Raw genomic sequence first — 20,867 nt, forward strand, 5'->3', positions numbered from 1 at the left:
GACAAATTGTTCTTCATAGTTAGTTATTAGATCTGCTACAAAACGTGTTAAAGCAGCACTTACATTTTATGTCACAGCTTTGTCTTTTAAATATTTTGATAGCTGTATTATAATGTAATTGGTCTTCTTTGCATTCCTATGTATTTTTGTCTTATGTAATGAAAAACACGATTATGAGAAGAGATCTATCCGTAGGCTTCAACAGTCTGCCAAGGAGTCCACGACAGAAAAGTTGAAGCACCTTCAAATCTAGCTCCTTTGACCCCTCAAACAGTGCTCCTTTGCAGTGTTTTTTCCTGTTTCAGAAATACCGAACTGGCCTGGCTCAGAGCCTTTGCAGTGGCTGTTGCTTCTGCCTGCTACTCTTCCCACATCTGGTTCCTTCTCACGGGTCATGGGTTCACATGTCACCTCTTCAGAGGGGCCTTCACAAACCCCTACCTTCTCTCTCTCCAGTCATCCTTTACCACAAGAGCTTGTTTCTTCCTTTATAACTTGTATCACCATCACAGATAATCTTTTTATTTATTTACTTGCTTATTCTGTCTTTCTTCCTAGCAGGTAAACTCTATTAGTACACAGCGTTCTTCTGGCCTATTCACAGTTATATCCCCATTTCCTAAAATATTTAGTTTGTGCTTGATAAATACTAGCCGAAGAAATACACAAATCCTTCTTAACCTGGGGATCGCTTTGAGTAGAAATCAGATGGGTTTAACTGAAATGTATACACACATATATAAAATCACTTCCCCGACTCTTCTGATCAAATCCAGTAAAGTAATTCCTGTCACAGACACATGCTTAGCAGTTGCTCTGGGCCTTCACAGCTGTGATCTGGCTGAAGTGTACATCATATTCAAGGACACCCTAGAGATCTGTGACGCTCCCTGGAGTCCTCAGGCCGGTAAGCCAGTTAATGGAATATAATGCTCCATAATTATTATATTTGTGTCTGGAACATTATAATTTGGCTTCAGCATTATTTAAACAAATGCTACACACACTCACACCAATGGTTTGAAATTTTCCAACGATAAGATTAGCAGCATAGCAGGATTAGATGGCAAAATAATTTTATATATTCACTTGCAATTTCAGATATAAGTAAAATGCGAATCATTTGGCTCTAATTAGTTTAGATCATCACTGTGTGATCACAGCCAAATGGAGATTGCTTATCCAAAATATGAGAAGCGGGACTTCCCTGGCGGTCCAGTGGTTAAGACTTCGTCTTCCAATGCAGGGGGTGCAGGTTCCATCTCTGGTCGGGGAGCTAAGATCCCACATGCCTCGCGGCCAAAAAACCAAAACATAAAACAGAAGCAGTATTGTAACAAATTCAATAAAGACTTTAAAAATGGTCCACATCAAAAAAATCTTAAAAAAACAAAAACAAAATATGAGAAGGCACTGCAGAATTATGTGGCATATGTGATCCATGTAAAGCCGGAAACATAAGAAGATGAGATAAACAACCAAGAGAGGATGAAGAGAAAGAAAACAGAAATTTGCAGAAGAAATTAATCAATAAAACGCATAGTGCCAACAATAAAAATGATTACTCTGGGAGCCAATGGAATCACACCGTGCAGTCTACTATAAACAGGACACATACAGCAGCTCCCAGTTCCCGGAGCTCTGCTTCCTCTTGGCTCTTATGGGGCCCCTGGCCCTCCAGCTGGTAAAGCTGCTGGCATCTAACACCCTTTCTGCTGGTCTGTGGTTGGAGCCCAGGTTTCTGGAGCTTCGAATAATTACTTCCAGCAGAAAGACAGGATCATGGGGTGAAAGGTGCCAGGACAGGGTACCAAGTACGAACCCCAGTTGGAACACTGTACAGAAGATGAGAATATGATGAATAACATGAATAAGGATAATACATCCCTATTTTAAGAATTGGGGATATTTAAAGGAATAGAGAGGGAGAAATCAAATTCACAACCAGGTCCTCAAAATGGGACCACATTAAAAAATCTGTGTCCCTCAGATGTAGTGAGAATGTGAGTATGAAAGCTATCCAAGCAGAGTGTGGTGGAGGGATTTCAATGAAATATGATGCACGCGTAAAATATAGGACAGACGAGACATTCTCACCAGGGCCATATATTCCCAAAGTCAGCAAGGATGGGAATACTGTGAAAAGAGGAACTTTCTGCTAGATGGACGACTGTGAGAACAGAGGAACTTTTACGTTCACAGTGCTTACAGGCCAATGTTTTGCTGCCAAAAAGTTACCCAAATATTTAGGGCCTGTCTGACCTTGTTGACGTTAGACACATCTTAGCAACGAATGGATCTGGAATCTCTCAAGGCTCCACCGGAGGCAATGGCTTAAGATCATGAGTTGCAGTATTTGGCGGAACCTCTTTATTTTTGTTTGACACTCCTGCCCTCAAATTTCAAGGGGAGCCCACCAGCATTCATGTAATTTGGATCGTGCTACGAACGTCATGCTCACGTTATCTAAGTTGTTCATGATTTGTAAGATTTCAGACATGCCCTTCCTTAGCCTCCTCACATCCAGGTGAAAGAGTCTCCCCCAGCCACCTGTTTTTTGTTTTTATAATTTTAGCAGTTTTTAAAAAAAAATTTAATTTATTTATTTATTTTATTTTTGGCTGTGTTGGGTCTTCGTTTCCGTGCGAGGGCTTTCTCTAGTTGCGGCAAGTGGGGGCCACTCTTCATCGCGGTGCACGGGCCTCTCACTGTCGCGGCCTCTCGTTGCAGAGCACAGGCTCCAGACGCGCAGGCTCAGTAATTGTGGCTCACGGGCCTAGTTGCTCCGTGGCATGTGGGATCTTCCCAGACCAGTGCTTGAACCCGTGTCCCCTGCATTGGCAGGCAGATTCTCAACCACTGCGCCACCAGGGAAGCCCCCAGCCACCTGTTTTTACTGCTCCCCTGGACTCTTCAGATACCCTCCATTAGGTATGGGGCCCGGAATATCAGACCACCAGGTAAAAATACGCTGCGGTGTCACGTGAGGGGAGGGTGATGGTTTCCATTTCGCTGGCATTACTTCTTTTGATTATGTTCAATGTTAGTAGACCATTTTGCTACAAATCTCCCAGAGCTGCCTTCAGGGAAGACATTCTTAAGGGGTAGAGGCAACGGCTCCATGACAGGGGTCATGACGTCAGGGACTGGCATTTACAGACAGGCAAGCAGAAGACTGGCTGGATGAACACAGCTGCTGCCTGTGGGAAAGCTCGACTCCAATCGGGAGACACACATGCATTTTTAGCTTGAGCGATCCTGAGACATGTGCCCTCATGGCAGAACCAAGCCAACCATGGAAGAACCCAAGTTAATAACTAGCCCAGTCCTGTATATGTGCAGAACTGAATCAGCAACCCTCCCATCAAGACTAGCAAGTCATATCCGCTGTTGTGGCGCCCCAGAATTATAATGTGGCCTCCTCACAGAAGAAGGAATTTACAGTGAAGGGTTGATAAGTTTCCCTTACTTTTCATGCTTAAAACATTTTAAGGGTGCAAGAGACACTTTTGGAAAATCTACATGTTCCCTTGCAGCTTATATAACTATCCTTCTAGGTCAGGGGTCTTTGACCCTGGGCATAGGGCTTCAGAAAACCTTTGTGACTTTATTTGAACACTGGTTGTCTGTGCATTTCAGGGGAGAGAGTTCAAGCTTTGATCTGATTCTCAAACATATCTGCAGAGAAGAAGCACTGTTCCAGAGTATCTTCCTAAACTGTCTTAAGACACTCTTTGGTCTAATCCAACTCTCTGAGCTTTGATGAATATAAGAATATGGGCAGTAGGATTTGACTGCCTTCTGAGAATCCATAATCTCTCCTTAGACCCTGGTTTAAGAAAAAAATCAACCTAGGGCACAAACTATAATATTTAAAAAATTAATTGTGCAGTTGTAGGGCAGCAGAATCATGAAAGCAGCCATATTAAATTAAAGGGCTTCAAGAATAAAAGGACTTTTACTGGACAAAGATGGCAAAACTTCAGACCACATAAAAAAATCAATGCACAGATGATTTCCACACAATAAAAGAGTAAAAAAAGCAAACAGGGTTTCATCACATAAATTGTGATAGGGAAAAGACAAAACTTTAAAAGGGAAATAAACCATCCATACCTCTGTGCTAGTTTCCTCCTTTCTAAAATGGAGAAGGTTGTACATACAAATAGAAGAACACGAAAGTCCCTAGAACAGTGGCACAGGGTAAGGACTCAGTAAATGGTAGTATATTAAGGTAAATAGGATGTTGAGAAGGAGTCAAATAAAAATGATAGCAAGGAAGGTTAAGATACGTTTTCTATAAAATCTGACACTGAACCTTGCAAACCTTATGCTATGTGAAGGAAAGTAGTCACAAAGGACCACACACTGCAGGGCTCCATTTATAGGAAATGTCCAGAATAGGCAAATCATAGAGGTATAAAATAGATTCTTGGTTGCACTGGGCTGGGGGGAGGGGGCGGGGGCAGGGACGTGAGGACTGGAAAGTGAAGGCTGAAGTGTGTAAGGTTTCTTTTTAGGGTGATGAAAAAGTTCTAAAATTGACTGTGGTCTCCTCCTCCTGGGGCTCATCTCATCTTGAAGTCGCTGGTATATATTGTCACTTCTAAGTAGGGGAATTCTTTTTTCAATTTTATTTTTGTAATACTTCTCTTTTTCCCACACATTTTAAAAATTGAATTATAGACACTTCCCTGGTGGCGCAGTGGTTAAGAAGTCTCCTGCCAAGGCAGGGGCCGCGGGTTCGAGCCCTGGTCCGGGAGGATCCCACATGCCGTGGAGCAGCTAGGCCTGTGTGCCGCAGATGCTGGGCCTGCGCTCTGGAGCCCGCGGGCCAGGGCTGCTGAGCCCGCGTGCCTGGAGCCCGTGCTCCGCAGCGGGAGAGGCCACCGCGGTGAGAGGCCCGTGCACCGCGGCGAGGAGTGGACCCTGCTCGCCGCAACTAGAGAAAGCCCGCACAGCGGCCAAGACCCAACGCAGCCATAAAAAAAAAAAAAAAAAAAAATTGGATTGTAGATGATTTACAATGTTTCAGGTGTACAGCAAAGTGATTCAGTTATACATATATGTGAGTGTGTGTGTGTATATATATATATATATATATATATATATATACACATATATGTATATCTATATTCTTTTTCAGATTCTTTTCCATTATCACTTATTACAAGATATTGAATACAGTTCCCTGTGCTACACAGGCGGTCCTCGTTGTTTATCTATTTTATCTGTAATAGTATGTATCTGTTAATTCCAAATATAGTAGTGTGTATAAATTAATCTCACACTCCTAATTTATCTCTCCCCCCTGTTTACCCTTTGGTAACCCTAAGTTTGTTTTCTATGTCTGTGAGTCTGCTTCTGTTTTGTAAATAAGTTCATTTGTATCATTTTTTAAGATTTCACATGTAAGTGATATCATATGATATTTGTCTTTGACTTACTTTACTTAGTATGATAATCTCTAGGTCTAGAGTAAGACAACTCCTAAAATTTTTTTAGCACATATAAAAAGTACACAAATCATAAATAAGCTGGTTGATGGATTCTCCCAAAGTTTAAAACCCATGGAATATACAGATCAAGAGATAGAATATTCCTAGAGTTACAGAACCCTCCTCCCCCTCCCATGCCCCCTTCCAAGGGAAATCACTATCCTGATTTTTAATATCCTAGATTAGTTTCACCTACTTTTGAACAAGAACTTTGCCTGTTTTTGAGTCACCAGTGAATACACTTTAGTGTCTGGCTCGTTTTGCTTAACATTATATCTGTGAGATTCATCTATGCTATTGCTGTAGTTGTAGTTCATTTATTCTCACTGTGTATAGCATAATTTATTTGTCCGTTCTACTGTCATTTCTGTGCCAAGCCATCCTGGAGCCTGAGGAAAAATCAGTAATACTGATCCTGCTTTTATTTAAAAATTTGATATTTTGTTCATCGTGGAGTTTTTGCATTACTTTTGATTGAAAAAAGCCATTGCATTAAAATATTATTTATCTTGAGTATTAGATTTTTGGGCACCATTTAAATTTTGCTCCTGAGGTGAGTGCTTCACTTACCTCACTCTGGTTCCAGCCCTGTCTGCTAGAGATGGACACATGAATTTTATAGTTTTTGGCAAGTATAGGTAGTGTTGCTCTGAACACTGCTGTACATGTTTCATGGTGAACATAGGTATGTATTTCTGTAAGTATATACCTAGGAGTGAAATTTCTGTAGACAAATTAAAAAAAATCTTTTTATTAAAAAAAAAATTGACTGTGGTGATGGTTACTGAACTCTGTGAATACACTGAATGTCACTGAATTGTATGCTTCAAATCCGTGAACTATGTGGTAAATGAATTGTGTCTGAATAAACCGTGTTTTAAAAATCTGAGACTGAAAAACAGCCTTGGTAAAAGTGACTTGAAGTGTCTTGTAGATTTCCCTACAGACCCCCCCCCGCCAACTCTTGCATGAACCCTGTTTTGTAGATATTTCTTTCCGCCTTGCCATAGCTTCATCCAACAGGATCATTCTTCAGACATATGCATCTGTCAGGTATATCTTACAAGCAGCTGAAAATGTGTGTATTTTGATGAACGAATGACTTCTGGGTTTCAACATTAAACTCATAGCTTTTAAGCAGAGGAGCCAGTCTTTAGCAAAATATTAGAGCCTTTTTCTTAGTTTCATCTCTCAGGCCTTGTCTCCCATCATTTGCCAGCTTTAATGCAAAGATCTAGCCTTTGGAAGTAAGAAAAGTGTTAGGAGGGGCTGCATAATTTTCTAGGATGGTGAATGTTTTCTCTTCATCTGCTGATTTCTGCTTTTATAGATTCTACACAGGTATGTCCTTAATGCCTATAAACTCTATTTTACAACTTTCCTGCTATTCCTACCTGCCAGCAGCATTTCACGTATACTACACTAGCCATTTTCCCTCAGAGCCCTAAAAGATTTTGAACTTCACTATTCCAACTTTCTGTCTCTAATAGGATCGCTGGAGGTGAAGTGATGATAAAATAATGAGTAGAAAATATTTCATTTTCTTTTAATCTGACCTCAGTCTTCACAGATGTTTTACGCATTTTAATAGGTGGCACACCGAAGAATTAAGCCTGCTTTTCAGTATTCTAAACTAAAAGCTTCAAAAGACTTTTTTTTTTCTCTTTCATGTTAGACACACAAAAACATAACTTTGCTCTCATGTATCCATCACAGCATAAACCTATCCCTCTAGCTCTGTAATAATGGATGGCAAAGAAACAGTTTTATCCCAGACAATCTCACGGGGTCCCTGTCTCTTCACAAATGAAGTCAGGCAGCCATGAGGCACCGCACAGGAATGTAAGTTTAGTGAACAATATGGAGGAGGAAAGCAAAGCGACAAGACCTGACAGGGTCTTTCTTATCTTTCCCCAAATCTGCGGCACCTGTCAAGAAAGGGAAGCGAAGAACCGAGGCAATTACATACATAATTCAAGAGAAAAACCAGGGTTCTCCTTCATGAGCTGCAGAACCAGTGTCACCAATCCGAGTTATGTAGATGACAGTCTTTAAAGAAATTTACCTCGTGTGTGTGTACAACCATATTATGACCGATTAACCTTCACAACCTGTTCCTGAAAGGAGGGAAAAGGCTCAAACATTTTGAGTTCACCAGGCTTTCTAATAACATCTCTCCCTTAGGAGAGATCTCAGAAGAAGTGGGTGACATAATGACTCTCGGAAATGAAGACGCAAGTGCAGAGAAAAAGTAACTAGATAAAAAGGGAAAAAGACAGGGTGTGTAAAGTCCCTTGGAAATGAAGAATGAGTTTTCTGGCTTCTAACAGGGTGGTGTACCTAAGAGCTTTGTTTCCCCAAGACCAGGGTATCAGGAGCACAGAGAAGAACTGCCATTCCACTGTCCCAGCACACAGTCTGGCACAGCTCATTGTGGTTGTGTTGTTTTAATGCACTTCATTTTTTAGAGGTAGTTTTAGATTCACAGCAAAATTGAGTGGAAAGTACAGAGGCCCAGTATACCCAGTGCCTCCCCACATGTACAGCCTCCCCCATTATCAACATCCTCCCCCCAAGACTGGTACATTTGTTACAATCGATGGCCCTAGATTGACACGTCATCATCATCCCAAGTCCACAGTTTACATTAGGGTTCACTCCCGGTGTACATTCTATGGGTTTGGACACATGCATAACGACAGGCAGCCGCCATTGCGGTGGTGTACACTGCCCTAAAAATTCTCTCTGCTCTGCCTCTTCATCCTTCCCTCCCCGCTAACAGCTCTGGATTTCATGGACGAAGCCAACGTCAAGAGGAAATCAGGGCTTTAATCATCACTTTTTGCATTCTCCCCCTTTTAAGGGACATTTAGTCCCTTAGAAAGGCTGGCTGTTGGTGAAGAAGCCCTCGCTTCTGTGTGTGCTTGCACCTGTGTGTGTCAATAAGCAAGTGAAAGAAAGTAGTCTTGAGCCAGGAAGGAAGAAGCCAGGTATGGTGGCAAGTGCGTGGACTCTGGAGCCAGAGGAACCTGCATTCTTCTTCTGCCTTCTCTGCTTACTAGCCCTGTGGCTGAAAGTCTTTAAGATCTCTGAAGGGTGACAACATTTCAGAATCTCAGCTTCCTTATCTACAAAATGGGATAATATCCATTCTAGGGATACCCGAGACATTGAAATAAGATGACTATATAAAGTGTACAGCATATAATATTTCCCCTCTGCCTAGGAAATGGTTAAATAATTTAAGAAGAGAAAACTCTGGGGTGTGAACATCTTAAGGATAAAAATAGATGGAGTCACAGCGAAATTAATGAATGCCACTGGGTTGGAGTGTCATGTCAAGATCTGTGCCTGTGCTAGAAAACGAAGATCTTAGCATAAATGGGCAAAGCAGGGTGTTATTCAGTGAATAAATGACCACTGAGCTTCCACTGCCTAACTGAGGATACTTCTCCACTTGGCTCATTCGAATATAATTGCCCATTAGGCAGCATTTAACCATAATCATGTGCTGCTCACAATATTTCACACCATTATGTGTTTAGAAGTGTGTATTCTTTCTCTGGCGTTAAAAGTGTCAGGTGTTGGCACTTAAAACTGAAAAGGCAAGAGGAGGGCAGGCAGAAGTCCTCAGCGGGGAGTTTCATGCATATTTGGTAACTCTGCACCTGAAATCTGCACCAGGCCTGAGGCAACTTATGTCTCACTTCAGTTCAACCTGGTGCCTTCTACCTGCACAGGGCAGCTCCTGTGAGCTAATTGTGCCTTGTTATTTCGGCAGGACTTAGGAGACAGATGATTACTGGATGTAGTCATTCAGTGACATTGCACTGCTCCTGGATCACACTCGCCTTTACAAAGCTCTCCCGCCAGCTGCCCAGGGACACTTTCCCCTCCACCCGCTGCCCCCCCGAACTCCCATATAGTAACTTCGAATTGTCTGCCTTTCCAAGAAGTGGTCCCCTTGGTGGCCAGCACTACCTGTACTATTTGTTCTTACATTTGGAGGTAGCTCAAAGGGGCTGGAATCCTTCGGGATTCTCTCTCTCATTCTGTTTACTTCTTGTTCTTGGCCCAGATGTGCTTCAGGGAAACCTGGCTGAATTTTCTCCTATCTTTGAGACTACCTGAGGATGAATTAGTGACGACTCTAGACATTTCCTCCCTGCCACCTCAAGAGGCTGTTCTTTGAAAGGTATGTCACTCACAAAATGGTGACATTTATTAATTCTAGGTGGTAGATACAAACCTGTTTATATATTGTTCTTTGCCCTCCTCTGCATGTGTTAAAGCACAGAATAATTAAAATTAAAAAGTTGTGTGAAACAATTCTTGGTGTTTCGCATCTTTGTGCCTTGCTGCAGGAAACCCTCAGATGGGGAGGGGTTGAGGGCAGCTACTAGGACCAAGAAAGGTCCTCTTGAAAACGTGAATTCTAATTTGTATTTCAACCCAAGCTTACTGTAAGTATCAATACAATTTAAAATACTAGAATTGGTCATGTAATTCTTTTTGTGCAAGGAACAGGATTTCCCCCCCCCCCCCAAATTAGTCCTTTCCCAGCGGTGGATGGGCTGAAAACCCAGGCACCAGGCAGTTAGCTCCCTTCCATCTGGCATGGCCATGTGAACACTTCAGTTGGCTTACTTTTTTAATGAAGTGATTTTTAATGAAGCAAGCTGCGAATTTAATAGGTACCTTAAAACAGCTTCTTTGTAACTAAGCTTTAAGTAATGAAGCAACTGCCAAATTAATCACCAGAACCAAGAGAAAAATCCAAGACTGAACAACTGCAGGATCAAGCATTGCTGGACTTCGGTCATCAGGCAGGTCATCTCAACTGCTGGACAAAGGATGGGGAGGCTGGTGTCTTGCTCAGCAACCTGATCAGAGGTCAAGGAAATGCTTGGCCAACACTAAGGGATACTGCAGTGCAACGTACTTCTCACCACTGTTGGTGCTGGTACCCTGTCTCTTAGTGGTTCATTTATCGTGTGATGTTGAACCAGCCATTTCAGCTCATGAATAACGTGGGGACAATAGGAGGGAGATCATTAAGTTCAGTCTGTATTACCCTGGAAGAAAGATGTTGGTAGAAAGAAATCACACAGCATTAGTGAACTCTTTTAAACTGTTTGAAAGACATCACCCAATTCTGGAATCTCAAATGTAAATGGTAGGCACATAATGCAAGAGGGTGAAGAGGGCTGGGTGTGCGTAAGCAAAAGGCAAGGCCTGGGGGAACTGGAAAGCGCATGCATGTCCCACCTGAAGGCAGTCACACTAAAAAAGTGTTAATTCAATAAAGCACACCTGTGTGCGTGAACGAGGTCGCCAGTTGGCTAGTTCTGCTCTGTTTCACTGGTGAGGAAGCTGACGCATTAAGAGGAGAAATGACTTGTTCAGGTTCTCACTGAGGTGGTGGGCAGCCAGCTGGCTGTCTCACGGTTCTAGAACAGCAGCCCCAGCCAGGATGTTAAGCCCTGCTAGGAAAAGTCACCGGCACAGATGTCACTCAGTGGGTCTTTGCTGTGTTGTCCAAAAAACAGACACAAAGTCCCTCCACACGCTCCCCTTTCTGGTACATAATCTTTCCTTTGTCCTTCATGCTACGAGCCCTGACTCTGCTTTGGGAGGCCTTAGCCCGGCCTGGAGCGGCTGGAAGAGCTGCCTCTGGGAGACGGAGCCAGAGAGGAGGGGCCTGATCAGCGCCAGGGGAGCTGAGGACCTGTGCTCAGTGCACGGGAAGGTGGGAAGTGGGAACTCCTGGTGGGTTCAGGTAAATCCCTCCCCCATCCCACTGCGCAAATGCTGCCACGGTGCTTCTCTTCCATTCGTCCCTCCAGAACACAGGAGGAGAGAGCGAGGCCTGAGTGCAGCTCCTGAGACCTTCCTTCCTCCTCGTTGGGATCCTGACCTCACATAACCACCGGAAACCTGTGTCTTCATCTACCAAATGGGTAAGACGATCGTTTCCCCCCAATACTATGGTGAAGCCTTTGCTTGCCCAGAGTTTGGATTCAGAAAAGCTTGACAAATGCCAGCTGGGCCTGAATCTTTCCGAACGGCCTGATCCTCCCCATCCCCCAAAACCCTCCTCTAACTCGGGCCAGCGTCTCCCTGCCAAGCCCTGAAGCACATGTTTTCTCCCCATTGGCTACCAGTGGTACAGGGCTCCTGCCACCTGCCATTCTTGAAAACCTGATGGAGGACTGATGACCGAACGGAAGCCAGAATTTGTGAGAATCATCACATTTGTTGTGTGGCTCAAAGCAGTGGTGCTAGTTTGTGTTATATAAGCCCTTGTCCAACTGTGTCTGTCCTGAACTGTAAGGGCAAAAGGTCATTTTCTTTGATTTACAACCACAGGCCCCAAATAAGATACAGGGTTTGCAACTGGGGGAGGAAGGTTCTCCATTCATCCGTTTATTCAACGAACAGAGGCTTCATGATTGCCTATCACATGCTGTGATTATGGTCCAGCCACCTTTCTCACTGGCCTGCCCTTCGCTCGCGGGTTGGAATGAAGAGGGGAGCCTGCCTGCCTTCCTTCGAGGAAGTAGGTGGTCCTCATGCCTGGGAAGCTTTCTCAATCAGTTTATATCCCCTCTGGTGTCATTCCCTAATTATCCCAATGCTACAAGGGTTTGCTGATGAAAATGAATACTCTGAAACACAAAGCTCATGTTTTTACTTACAAGAATACATTAAAAATCAAAACCAGGGACTTCCCTGGTGGTCCAGTGGTAAAGAATCTGCCTTCCAAGGCAGGGGACGTGGGTTCGATCCCTAGTCGGGGAACTAAGATCCCACATGCCGTGGGGCAACTAAGCCCGCACGCCTCAACTAGAGAGCCTGCGTGCTGCAAACTACAGAGCCCACGCGCTCTGGAGCCCGTGCGCCACAACGAAAGAGAAAACCCACATGTCACAACTAGAGAGAAAACCGTGCGCTACAGCTAGAGAGAAGCCCGTGTGCCGCAAGGAAAGATCCCACACGCCGCAATGAAGATCCCACATGCTGCGACTAAGACCTGACGCAGCCAAAAATAAAATAGAATAAATAAATATTAAAAGGAAATCAAAACCAAACCAAACCCACTACAACGAAGCGAGCAACGTCCTCACCTAAGTCTGAAAGAAACACAGTAGGAGGGTTTCAGTGAAGTCTCAAATCTATTAAATAGTGAAGCGCCAAGGTACAAAGGCATTTCTTCACAGCAGTTCAACTCTGCTCCCTGTTGTATAGCTGGAGATGACAGTGAATCCAGGGCACACTTTAAAACCATTTTCCTCCAGTGACTTAAAAAAAAATTATAAATAAAAAGTTTGAAAAAAAATCCTTAATCCTCAGCTCCCTTTATATCCCATTATTCTGAGTAACTGATATGTGTGAAAACAGTCTGTTTCAATTTAGCTCAACCTCTGACTCACAGGGAAGAGCTTTTAAATTGTTCATACAATTCTTATCAGTCAGCTGGGGTTGGGTAAAGGAAATAGGAATACGGAAACCTAATCACTCCTTCTGTGAAAAATCACCATGTCTCCCTGATTGTAGGAAGATCAGATCCTAGGAAGCCTTTCCTGCAGATTTCCACCATTTCCTGGCTGTTTCACTTTAATCACGACATTGTTGAGCTGACCTATTACTTCATGAGTTTCCCGGGCAAGGGTGGGTGTTACTGATACACGTCTTAGGAAAGCCCACTGGCAGATATTCTCATCACTAGAAGCTGATGTTGCAAGCACGCTACTTGCACATAGCAACCTGGGCTTCCTTGGCAAACTGCTCAATCAGATATGCAATCACGGCAACAGGCTGAAGTCAAGGCACACATTTCTGGGAACAAACTGTGATATTTTTATTGGTTTGCTGTATTTCACCCTTATAAAAGAATGGTATTAGAGTTCAACTTACACAGAGAAATGAGGAAAACTGAAAATGAGCAGGGAGGAGACCATAAAACTACCCAGGCTGGTCATTCCGTGAATCCTTTTATGGTCAGTTGATGTCTATTTACTGCCAATACCAGGTCAATATTTTGGAGCTAATTCATCTGACAAATCGCCACTGGGTACATTTTCCATCATCAACAAAAAATATGTAGCTTTCATGAGAGAAGTGCTGGCTGTGTAGGTATGAAATGTATGTGGGTTATATCTGCTCCTCCTTTTTGCTATGGACGGTTCGAATGCTTTCCTTTCAAGCTTTGCCCAAGTAGGCACAGATCTTAGGAGATTTACCTTAGCTGGACAGTAGAGGAAATTCATCCACAATTGAATAAACCGGATGATCGCAATGTAGCTCTCTTGGGTTGAAACTAACTCTTGTTATACTTGCTTACTTAGCACCAAGAAAATATTTAGGGTATAAAACTGGCAATGAACTTAAAAGACTAAAAGATTTAGTTCCGCCATGTAGGTAGGTCGGTAAGTAGACACACACAAGCAACTTACTGAAGTATAATTTACTTACCATACAATGTACTCATTTTAAGTGTAGAATGTATTTTTTTTGCCCAAGAATTTGAGCCTTATAGAGGCCAAAGAGATCACAGAGAGCCTGTAGCTCACCTTCCACACTGCAGCTCAGAGAAACTGCCACGCCACCCAGATGGTCAGTGGTAAGTGGAGAGGTGATGCCCTATTTGGAGATGCTAATAGTAACCAGCCTATTGATTTGGCCATTTTGAGTAGAAACTCACCCTTTTGCAGGGAAAGGGAGGAAAGACTTTATGTAGCAGCCTGTGTAGAAGATGGCTCTGGGTTCCTGATATGTTAAAAATGAACATCCAACTGCTGGCTGCAGAGAGCGTAGGAAAGGATGGAAGGGGAAGTGTCTTCCCAACAGGAATACTGAGGAAGACGAAGGCTTACGGTGAATGAAGGACTGAGAGTTTACTAAAGAATGGGAGGCTGAGGTGTTACAACAATTCCGACTGATGTAACGTCCGGATGCTGACAAATAAAATTTATAAATGACCTTTTCAACCACTTCCTCTAGCAATGGAGTTGTTATTATCCCATTGATTTTGAAATGAAATGTTACGGAATTTTCTTGCTTTAATGAGAAGGCAGATCCAACTGGTAAATAAAGTAATGATTAAAGCAATTAAAAGAGTGAAAATGAGAAATAAAGTAACAGTACCCCTAATGCTTAACCCAAATAGGCAGGTTTTGCTGATTTACTAAAAAGACTCATGTTCATCTAGAGGTAAACATATTGAGAAGCAATGCTCACTGTGAATAAACCCACCCTTTGGTAAGAGGATAAAAGTCAATTAGTAATGTCATTTGTTTAAAAATCTGCCTGCACCTGGTTCTCATTTGTCCTCCAGCTGAGAAACCAAAGACAATTTCTTTTTATTGCTTGTGGTCAAACAGCAAGTTCATTTCGCCATGGGATGATCAAATGGCCAGCCTCCCCGGCTTGAGAAGGTCTGCCTTTCACTTTCAACTTGTTCAATCATCATTAACTCTGAAAAATGTCACATTCCATTTGTGCAATGAAAATTTCACCACCAGTGACCGTTTGGGTGAAGTTTTTGTAGGCGAGGCCCTAAATCTTGCAGAGCACCTCACACATTCTCAAGGTCATTTGCCTCGTTTCCTTGTTTAATGACAGTTGCCTAAGATGCTGGAGTCCGTCCATAGCCTGACATCAGCAGCTCTGAAGAAACCTCTGTGTTGGGGTACGTGTCCCTCTCTGAGACTGAAAGGGTTCACACGTGTGTGTTATCTGACACGCACGCACATGCACCCCCTCCTTTGTTATCTATTGTATTATGCATACACACACTGGGGTTTTTACCAAGCAAAAGTCTTCTTTACTGGGGAGAGACGGGTAAAAAAAAGACCACTGGATGCAGCCCATTCAAAGCAGGGTTTCCTTACTCTGGGAAGTCGGCTTCCCTGGAAGAAGCTGCAATATCAACTTGGGAAGGTTCCAAAAAGTTTCTGGTAAGGAGAAATAGGCTTCTTTTTAACGTTTGCCATTGGGCTTGGAAATCTTCACCTCCTTTGTTTATTATTTAATTATATTTCCCCTTCTGCAGAGAAGTTCTGAAATGCAAATCCCAATGAATGCGGCATTGGGCCAAATCCCTCACAGCACTCAACAAAAACGAATTTCTGGAAGTCGATGTCAAGCAGCAAGATGCCTAACTTAAGAGGTCACTTGATCCAGAATCTTAAAAAGAAGCATACTGGGGCAAGTCAAATAAATTTTGTGCCATTTGGCAAGCAAGTCATAGTTAAAACAGGCCCCAGTTACAGGTCGTGATTAAAATTTCAAGGTCAAAACCAAAAGAATGTTTAAGCAGAGCTCCCTAGAGTCTTAGTGCCAGGGCGCTAATACACCATTTAAAATAGCCTCCAAGAAGGGCTTCTTGATCTCTAGCTCTAGTTTACTGTCAAAGTTCCACTGGGTCAGCTGCTGAAATAAGGAGGAGGTTATCAGCCTGACTGGGTTATAGGCACAATGTGTTGGTCCCTTTCAACTAGCTGTGCTTCATAATGTATTAGAATATTTATTGTTGCCAATATCCAAGTTTTGATTGACTAGAAGTTGGGGGTAGGAGAGAAGGCAAAAATAATCTAATAATTTTTTCCAATTCCCCCAGTTAATACAAGACCAGACCCTGGGTCTAAAGAAGCATCATATGGCCCCTAAAATAGGAAAAGGAATGTCCTGACATTTTAATGGCTGAGTTGACAGCATCACTTTTAAGAAAAGAGATTCCAATCCTAAGAATCTCTTTAGGAAAAGAGATTCAGGTTATTAGCTGAAAAAAGCTTGCATGTAATTTCCTAGGAGAGACTGAGACTTTTCTTATTCAAACACGTGACTATGTACCTGGTATTATAAGTGTATAATAAATATTAACTCATTTAACCCTCATAGTAATTCCAATAGGTGAAGTCACTTACCTAAGGTCGTAGAACTATTCAGACCCAGAAGTCTAGGTCTATAGCATTATACAATGCAGCTATTTTTTTTCACAAAGACTTCTCAGACTAGGCAACCCAAATGCCCATTTATCTGTTGCTTCAAGGTGAGAGATGGTGTGCAAAGAGAACAGTGTGTTTGACCTGTTTGCTCCACGTCACAGGAATGGGAAATGGAGATCAAGTCTCTAAACCTCCCTTCTCCTCACACTGATTTCTCCCACTCTCTCGACTCCACCTCGTGGAGGTCACCTTTCTACTGTTGGCTCCTGAGTGCTGGCTCTGTCTGTCTGTCTCTCTCTCTCTCACACACACAGAGCTATTACTGTGCTTCAGTGAAGCTGCACAGGGTTTGTGATCTGGGCATAAAAGCAGACATCATTTGCTCATTAGAGTTAAGTTTTCAAGACGTGTCCCAATTACTGACCTCCACTAACGGCCTCGGTTTGCGCTCGACTGCAAACCTGAAGTGGCAGAGTTCACAGTAGTTGGTGTTTGAGGATGACAGCCAGTGCTCCAGGCAGCTCCGATGAATTGTCCCCAGGGTCCCTGTACATTCACATGGAGAGAGCAAGTCCTCTTGGCTGCTGCCCTCGTGGCAGATCCTGCACATTGGCCGGTCATTGAAGGGGCTGCAAGAGAGGAAGGGGCACCTGCTGGTCACGGGCTGGAAACCACCGCCATGCCGTGGTCCTCTGGCTCTGTGTCCTTCGGACCCTCCCCCAAGGCAGCTGCTCAGAACAGACACCTGGTTTACAACCCGAGATCTACACTGGCACTCGGTAGTGGGCATCTACTTCTGTCAATACAAAGAAATAGGGGGTGACCAATACCAGAGCAGGTGGGCCCAGGGCCATAAGTGAGTGAAAAGGAGCAACGTGTTAATTTTACCTTAGACATCGATGTAGTTCAGGCAAACTACCAATCAAAAAATAAAAATCATCCCTAGCTATTAAGAAGTTGTTTTGAAACGACACCAATTGTAGTTTCTAGACAAACTGCATCTTTTGAACCAGGCTGGGACACTTTTGAATACCCAGAGGTTCCTTTCCTTTCTTCTTTCAGTGGGATGGGCGAGTGAGAGGAGGGAAACGGACTGGTGGCCAACCCTGAAGCTGCCACACAGAACTGCAGTCTGAGCCAGAGCACGATGCTGTGGCAGCTTGGTCCTTGGAGCTTTCCTAGGATGCACTTTGGGACGCTGAGGACAGTAAGCTGAAAGCGAGTAAAGGTACGTGCTACCAAGGTGGCCTCAGTCCAGAGCTTGGCCTTTAACTTGGAAACACCACCCCTGCACATTCTGTGAGGACACACAGGGTAGTGGTTTGTGAGGCAGGCTCTGGAGTACAGCTGCCTGGGCTCGAACCCCAGCTCTGCTGCTCACGAGTTGGCTAACTTTGGGTGAGTTACGTCACCTCTCTGGACTTTAGTTTCCTCATCTGTAAAATGGGCACAAAGCATGGTGCCTTCCTCATATGACTGTGAGGATGAGAAAAGATAGTCCAGATTACAAGCTTAGAAGAGGGACCAGCATGTGGTAAGTGCCTAGTTAATGGTAACTATTTTCACTTGTAGAAAAACTCAGGTCGGGGAAAATCAAAAAACATGGCCCTTATCACATAAGTCAGAGGCCAATGGAAGGCTCAAACCAAGATGGCCTCACTTCTCAATGGATACTGGAGGACTATCCCTCTCTGATTAATGTCTTCTTATATTGCTAGAGGTCCTTACTGGGTATTAGATTTTAAAATGTCATCATTGTATGCGCCAACCCAAGGACCATACCCTTTACCCACCCTCTCCCGCCTCTTCCTGTCCCCCAAAGATGACAGTGTTCCAGGCTTATGCCCACCACTCTCTTTGACTCCATCTTTGTGGAAAGGCCTTTCTGGGGATGATCCTGGGAATGAGTGAAGGCTAAAAGGGGATTAAAAGAGGAAAGGATCTCCTTCCCACTTGCCAAAAGACCCCCTCATGCTCAGGGGTGGGAAAAGAAAGTTTAAAGAGTTGACTTTTTTCTCTCATTATTACTGGTCTCCGTCATTCACACTGAGCCAAATGTGTGTAAAACTGTAAAAGCTCTGGTTTACATTTCTACGTGGTAGGAGAACACACACGTACACGCACATTGGCTCACAGGTCTCAGTCGTTTCAGCTCTGCAGACTGTTCTTCCTGATCAAATGAGGTGATTGATGGCTCAAGGGTGATGGGGGCATATGCAGACAGATAACTGTCTGTCTCAGTTCACAGCTGAGCAATGATGCTCACTGCCTCATCGTATACTGAGTTCTACCCAACTGATTGTTACAAGTTTTCCCAGAGGCGGAAAAATATATATTGACCTTTTTTTTTTCCTATTTCTTCCCTTTGCAATAGCCGCACGGATTGAAAGTAGATGGCACATGGATAATGTTTACAACACGTGGCGGTGTGTGAGTCCATGTCTGGTGGCCGCCACGTCCGGGGCTAGGAGCGGGGGGACAGAGAATGTTGTGGTGTCACTAGGAGTCCTGCTGCAGGGGCACGTAGGTGGGCCTGTATCTGCACCGGAGGGGTTGGCTGAATTGCTCAGACCAAGGTAAGCAGTCGAGGTCTGAGTGACTGACCCAAAGTCTCAGGGCCAGAAGTGTCAGCACTGAAACCAACGGGCAAGTCCAGTATTTTACAGTCGTAAGTCACAGTCTCACTTACCCGTTCTGAAACTAATGGAGAAGCCAAGGAGGACCTAGAGGCCAGGCAGCCTGTGGCTCTCAACCTGCCAGTGGGCAGCAAGAGCACCAGAGGAGACCTCCAGGGACAAAGTGCCGGCCTGGATAAGCCGTCTCCGGGCTGCTCAGAGCCTTCTTTCTGGCTCCGGTTTATCACTTGGGGGAGACAACAGTACTTCACGGGGCACAGTGTATATGAAGGATCATGGCTGGGACGCCGGGAGAGTGAAGGAGGAAGCAGCCGAAGAGGCCCCCACGTGGGGATGTGCCAGAGGTGACTCCCCCAGGAAGTAGCTGTGGACAGCCCCCATCATGGCATGCTGATTAGCATGCACATCAGAATGTCACTTCAAAAGTTTTGCCCACATATCCAATCACTTTGGCTCAGTCATCTGAAACCAGGTGCCTCCTTCATTCTATTCTAACAAAGGGCTACCTTTGTTAGCACCTGGAGACAACGAGAATGTAATTACTGTAGTAAGGTCAACGTAACAAATGTTAAGCAAGCTACCCTGTGCCTTGTGGGATACTCCCCTGCCTGGGTCTCTGCAAGTGTGACTTTAAGCGGAAAAGTCCACAACGTGAGTTTTATCTTTTTGCCCCATTGCTATAGAAACGGCAATGACAGAACATGTGTAGTTTTTTGTTTTTTTTTTCTCCCAGTACCGCCTCTCACCTGACACAAAGACCTGAGCACTAATTACATTCCCTTTAGCATTTCCCATCTGACAGCCCTCCGGATTGATTACTGATTCATTGATTTTAACTGTGGTACTACCTCTGGGTGGCAAGGGTCCGCACTACTGTTGACAGCAGCTGCCCGTCCTTGGCTGAAACTTGCATGACATACTGCGGCTGCCCATTCACTAGGCTGCCACAGTCCTCCACGGTCTTCACCACGGGTGCAGCTGAACTGGTGCAGTCTGGCAGCACTTCGGGCAGGTGACTGCAGCGGCTGGTTGTCATGGTAACGGACGGCAATTACTCTGCTAATGGCTTCCACATTCATACAGGATTTCCATCTAAGAGAGATCAGAAAACAGTTTACTTGGTCAGGGTGGTTAATAGAAAATGCACAATTACAGGCCACCATCATCATGTCATTATTTAATAGAAATAACAGCGGTGGCCTAGACGCGGCACATTATCTTGCTACCATTTAAAGCGCGTGCGCACACTCAGCCCACAAGAAACAGTGGACGTGGTTATGAACAGGAAGGTGAGCGTGTCGGTGTCCGTAAACATCGGGGATCAGAGAGGGGAGGGCACGATGGCCCTGCAGCCAGATCTGAAGAGAAGATAAGCACTTCCCCCACTCTGGGCCAGAGAAGCAGTAAGTCTTTGTTAACACTCTCTCAAAGTTACTAGAACCATTATTAAAACCATTTGGGGGGACTTCCCTGGTGGTCCAGTGGTTAAGACTCCACGCTTCCAACGCAGAGGGCCTGGGTTTGATACCTGGTTGGGGAACTAGATCCCACATGCTGCAACTAAGACCCGGCGCAGCCAAAATAAATAAATATTAAAAAAAAAAATGCACCACCTTTCTGACTTTTCCCATATCTGTGTTCCATAACACAATTATCTGCTCAATGTGTCTTGAAAATTACTTTCCTTTAAAAAGTTAACCTATGTTAGCCTTGTCTTAAATTTATTCATGAAATGATAAGTTTGACGAGCTTGTTATATATATTTGTAAAGGACATTACAATAA

General features: G+C 44.0%; 1 protein-coding gene across 3 annotated transcripts in view; it reads right to left on the minus strand.

Moving 5' to 3' along the window:
- The window catches only part of MARCHF3 (membrane associated ring-CH-type finger 3), a 148,793-nt gene that overhangs the window by 17,887 nt on the left and 110,039 nt on the right, over positions 1-20,867 (minus strand). For all 3 annotated transcript variants that reach the window (XM_036847615.1, XM_036847613.1, XM_036847614.1), the window contains exons 2-3: positions 19,932-20,175; positions 16,872-17,076 (exon numbers count right to left, since the gene is read on the minus strand). In XM_036847615.1, coding sequence (XP_036703510.1) covers positions 16,872-17,076; positions 19,932-20,119 — 393 coding nt within the window. In that variant the 5' untranslated portion in view covers positions 20,120-20,175. The remainder of the gene's footprint in view (positions 1-16,871; positions 17,077-19,931; positions 20,176-20,867) is intronic.

This window comes from Balaenoptera musculus, chromosome 3 (assembly GCF_009873245.2).
Source record: "Balaenoptera musculus isolate JJ_BM4_2016_0621 chromosome 3, mBalMus1.pri.v3, whole genome shotgun sequence".
Taxonomy (NCBI): domain Eukaryota; kingdom Metazoa; phylum Chordata; class Mammalia; order Artiodactyla; family Balaenopteridae; genus Balaenoptera; species Balaenoptera musculus.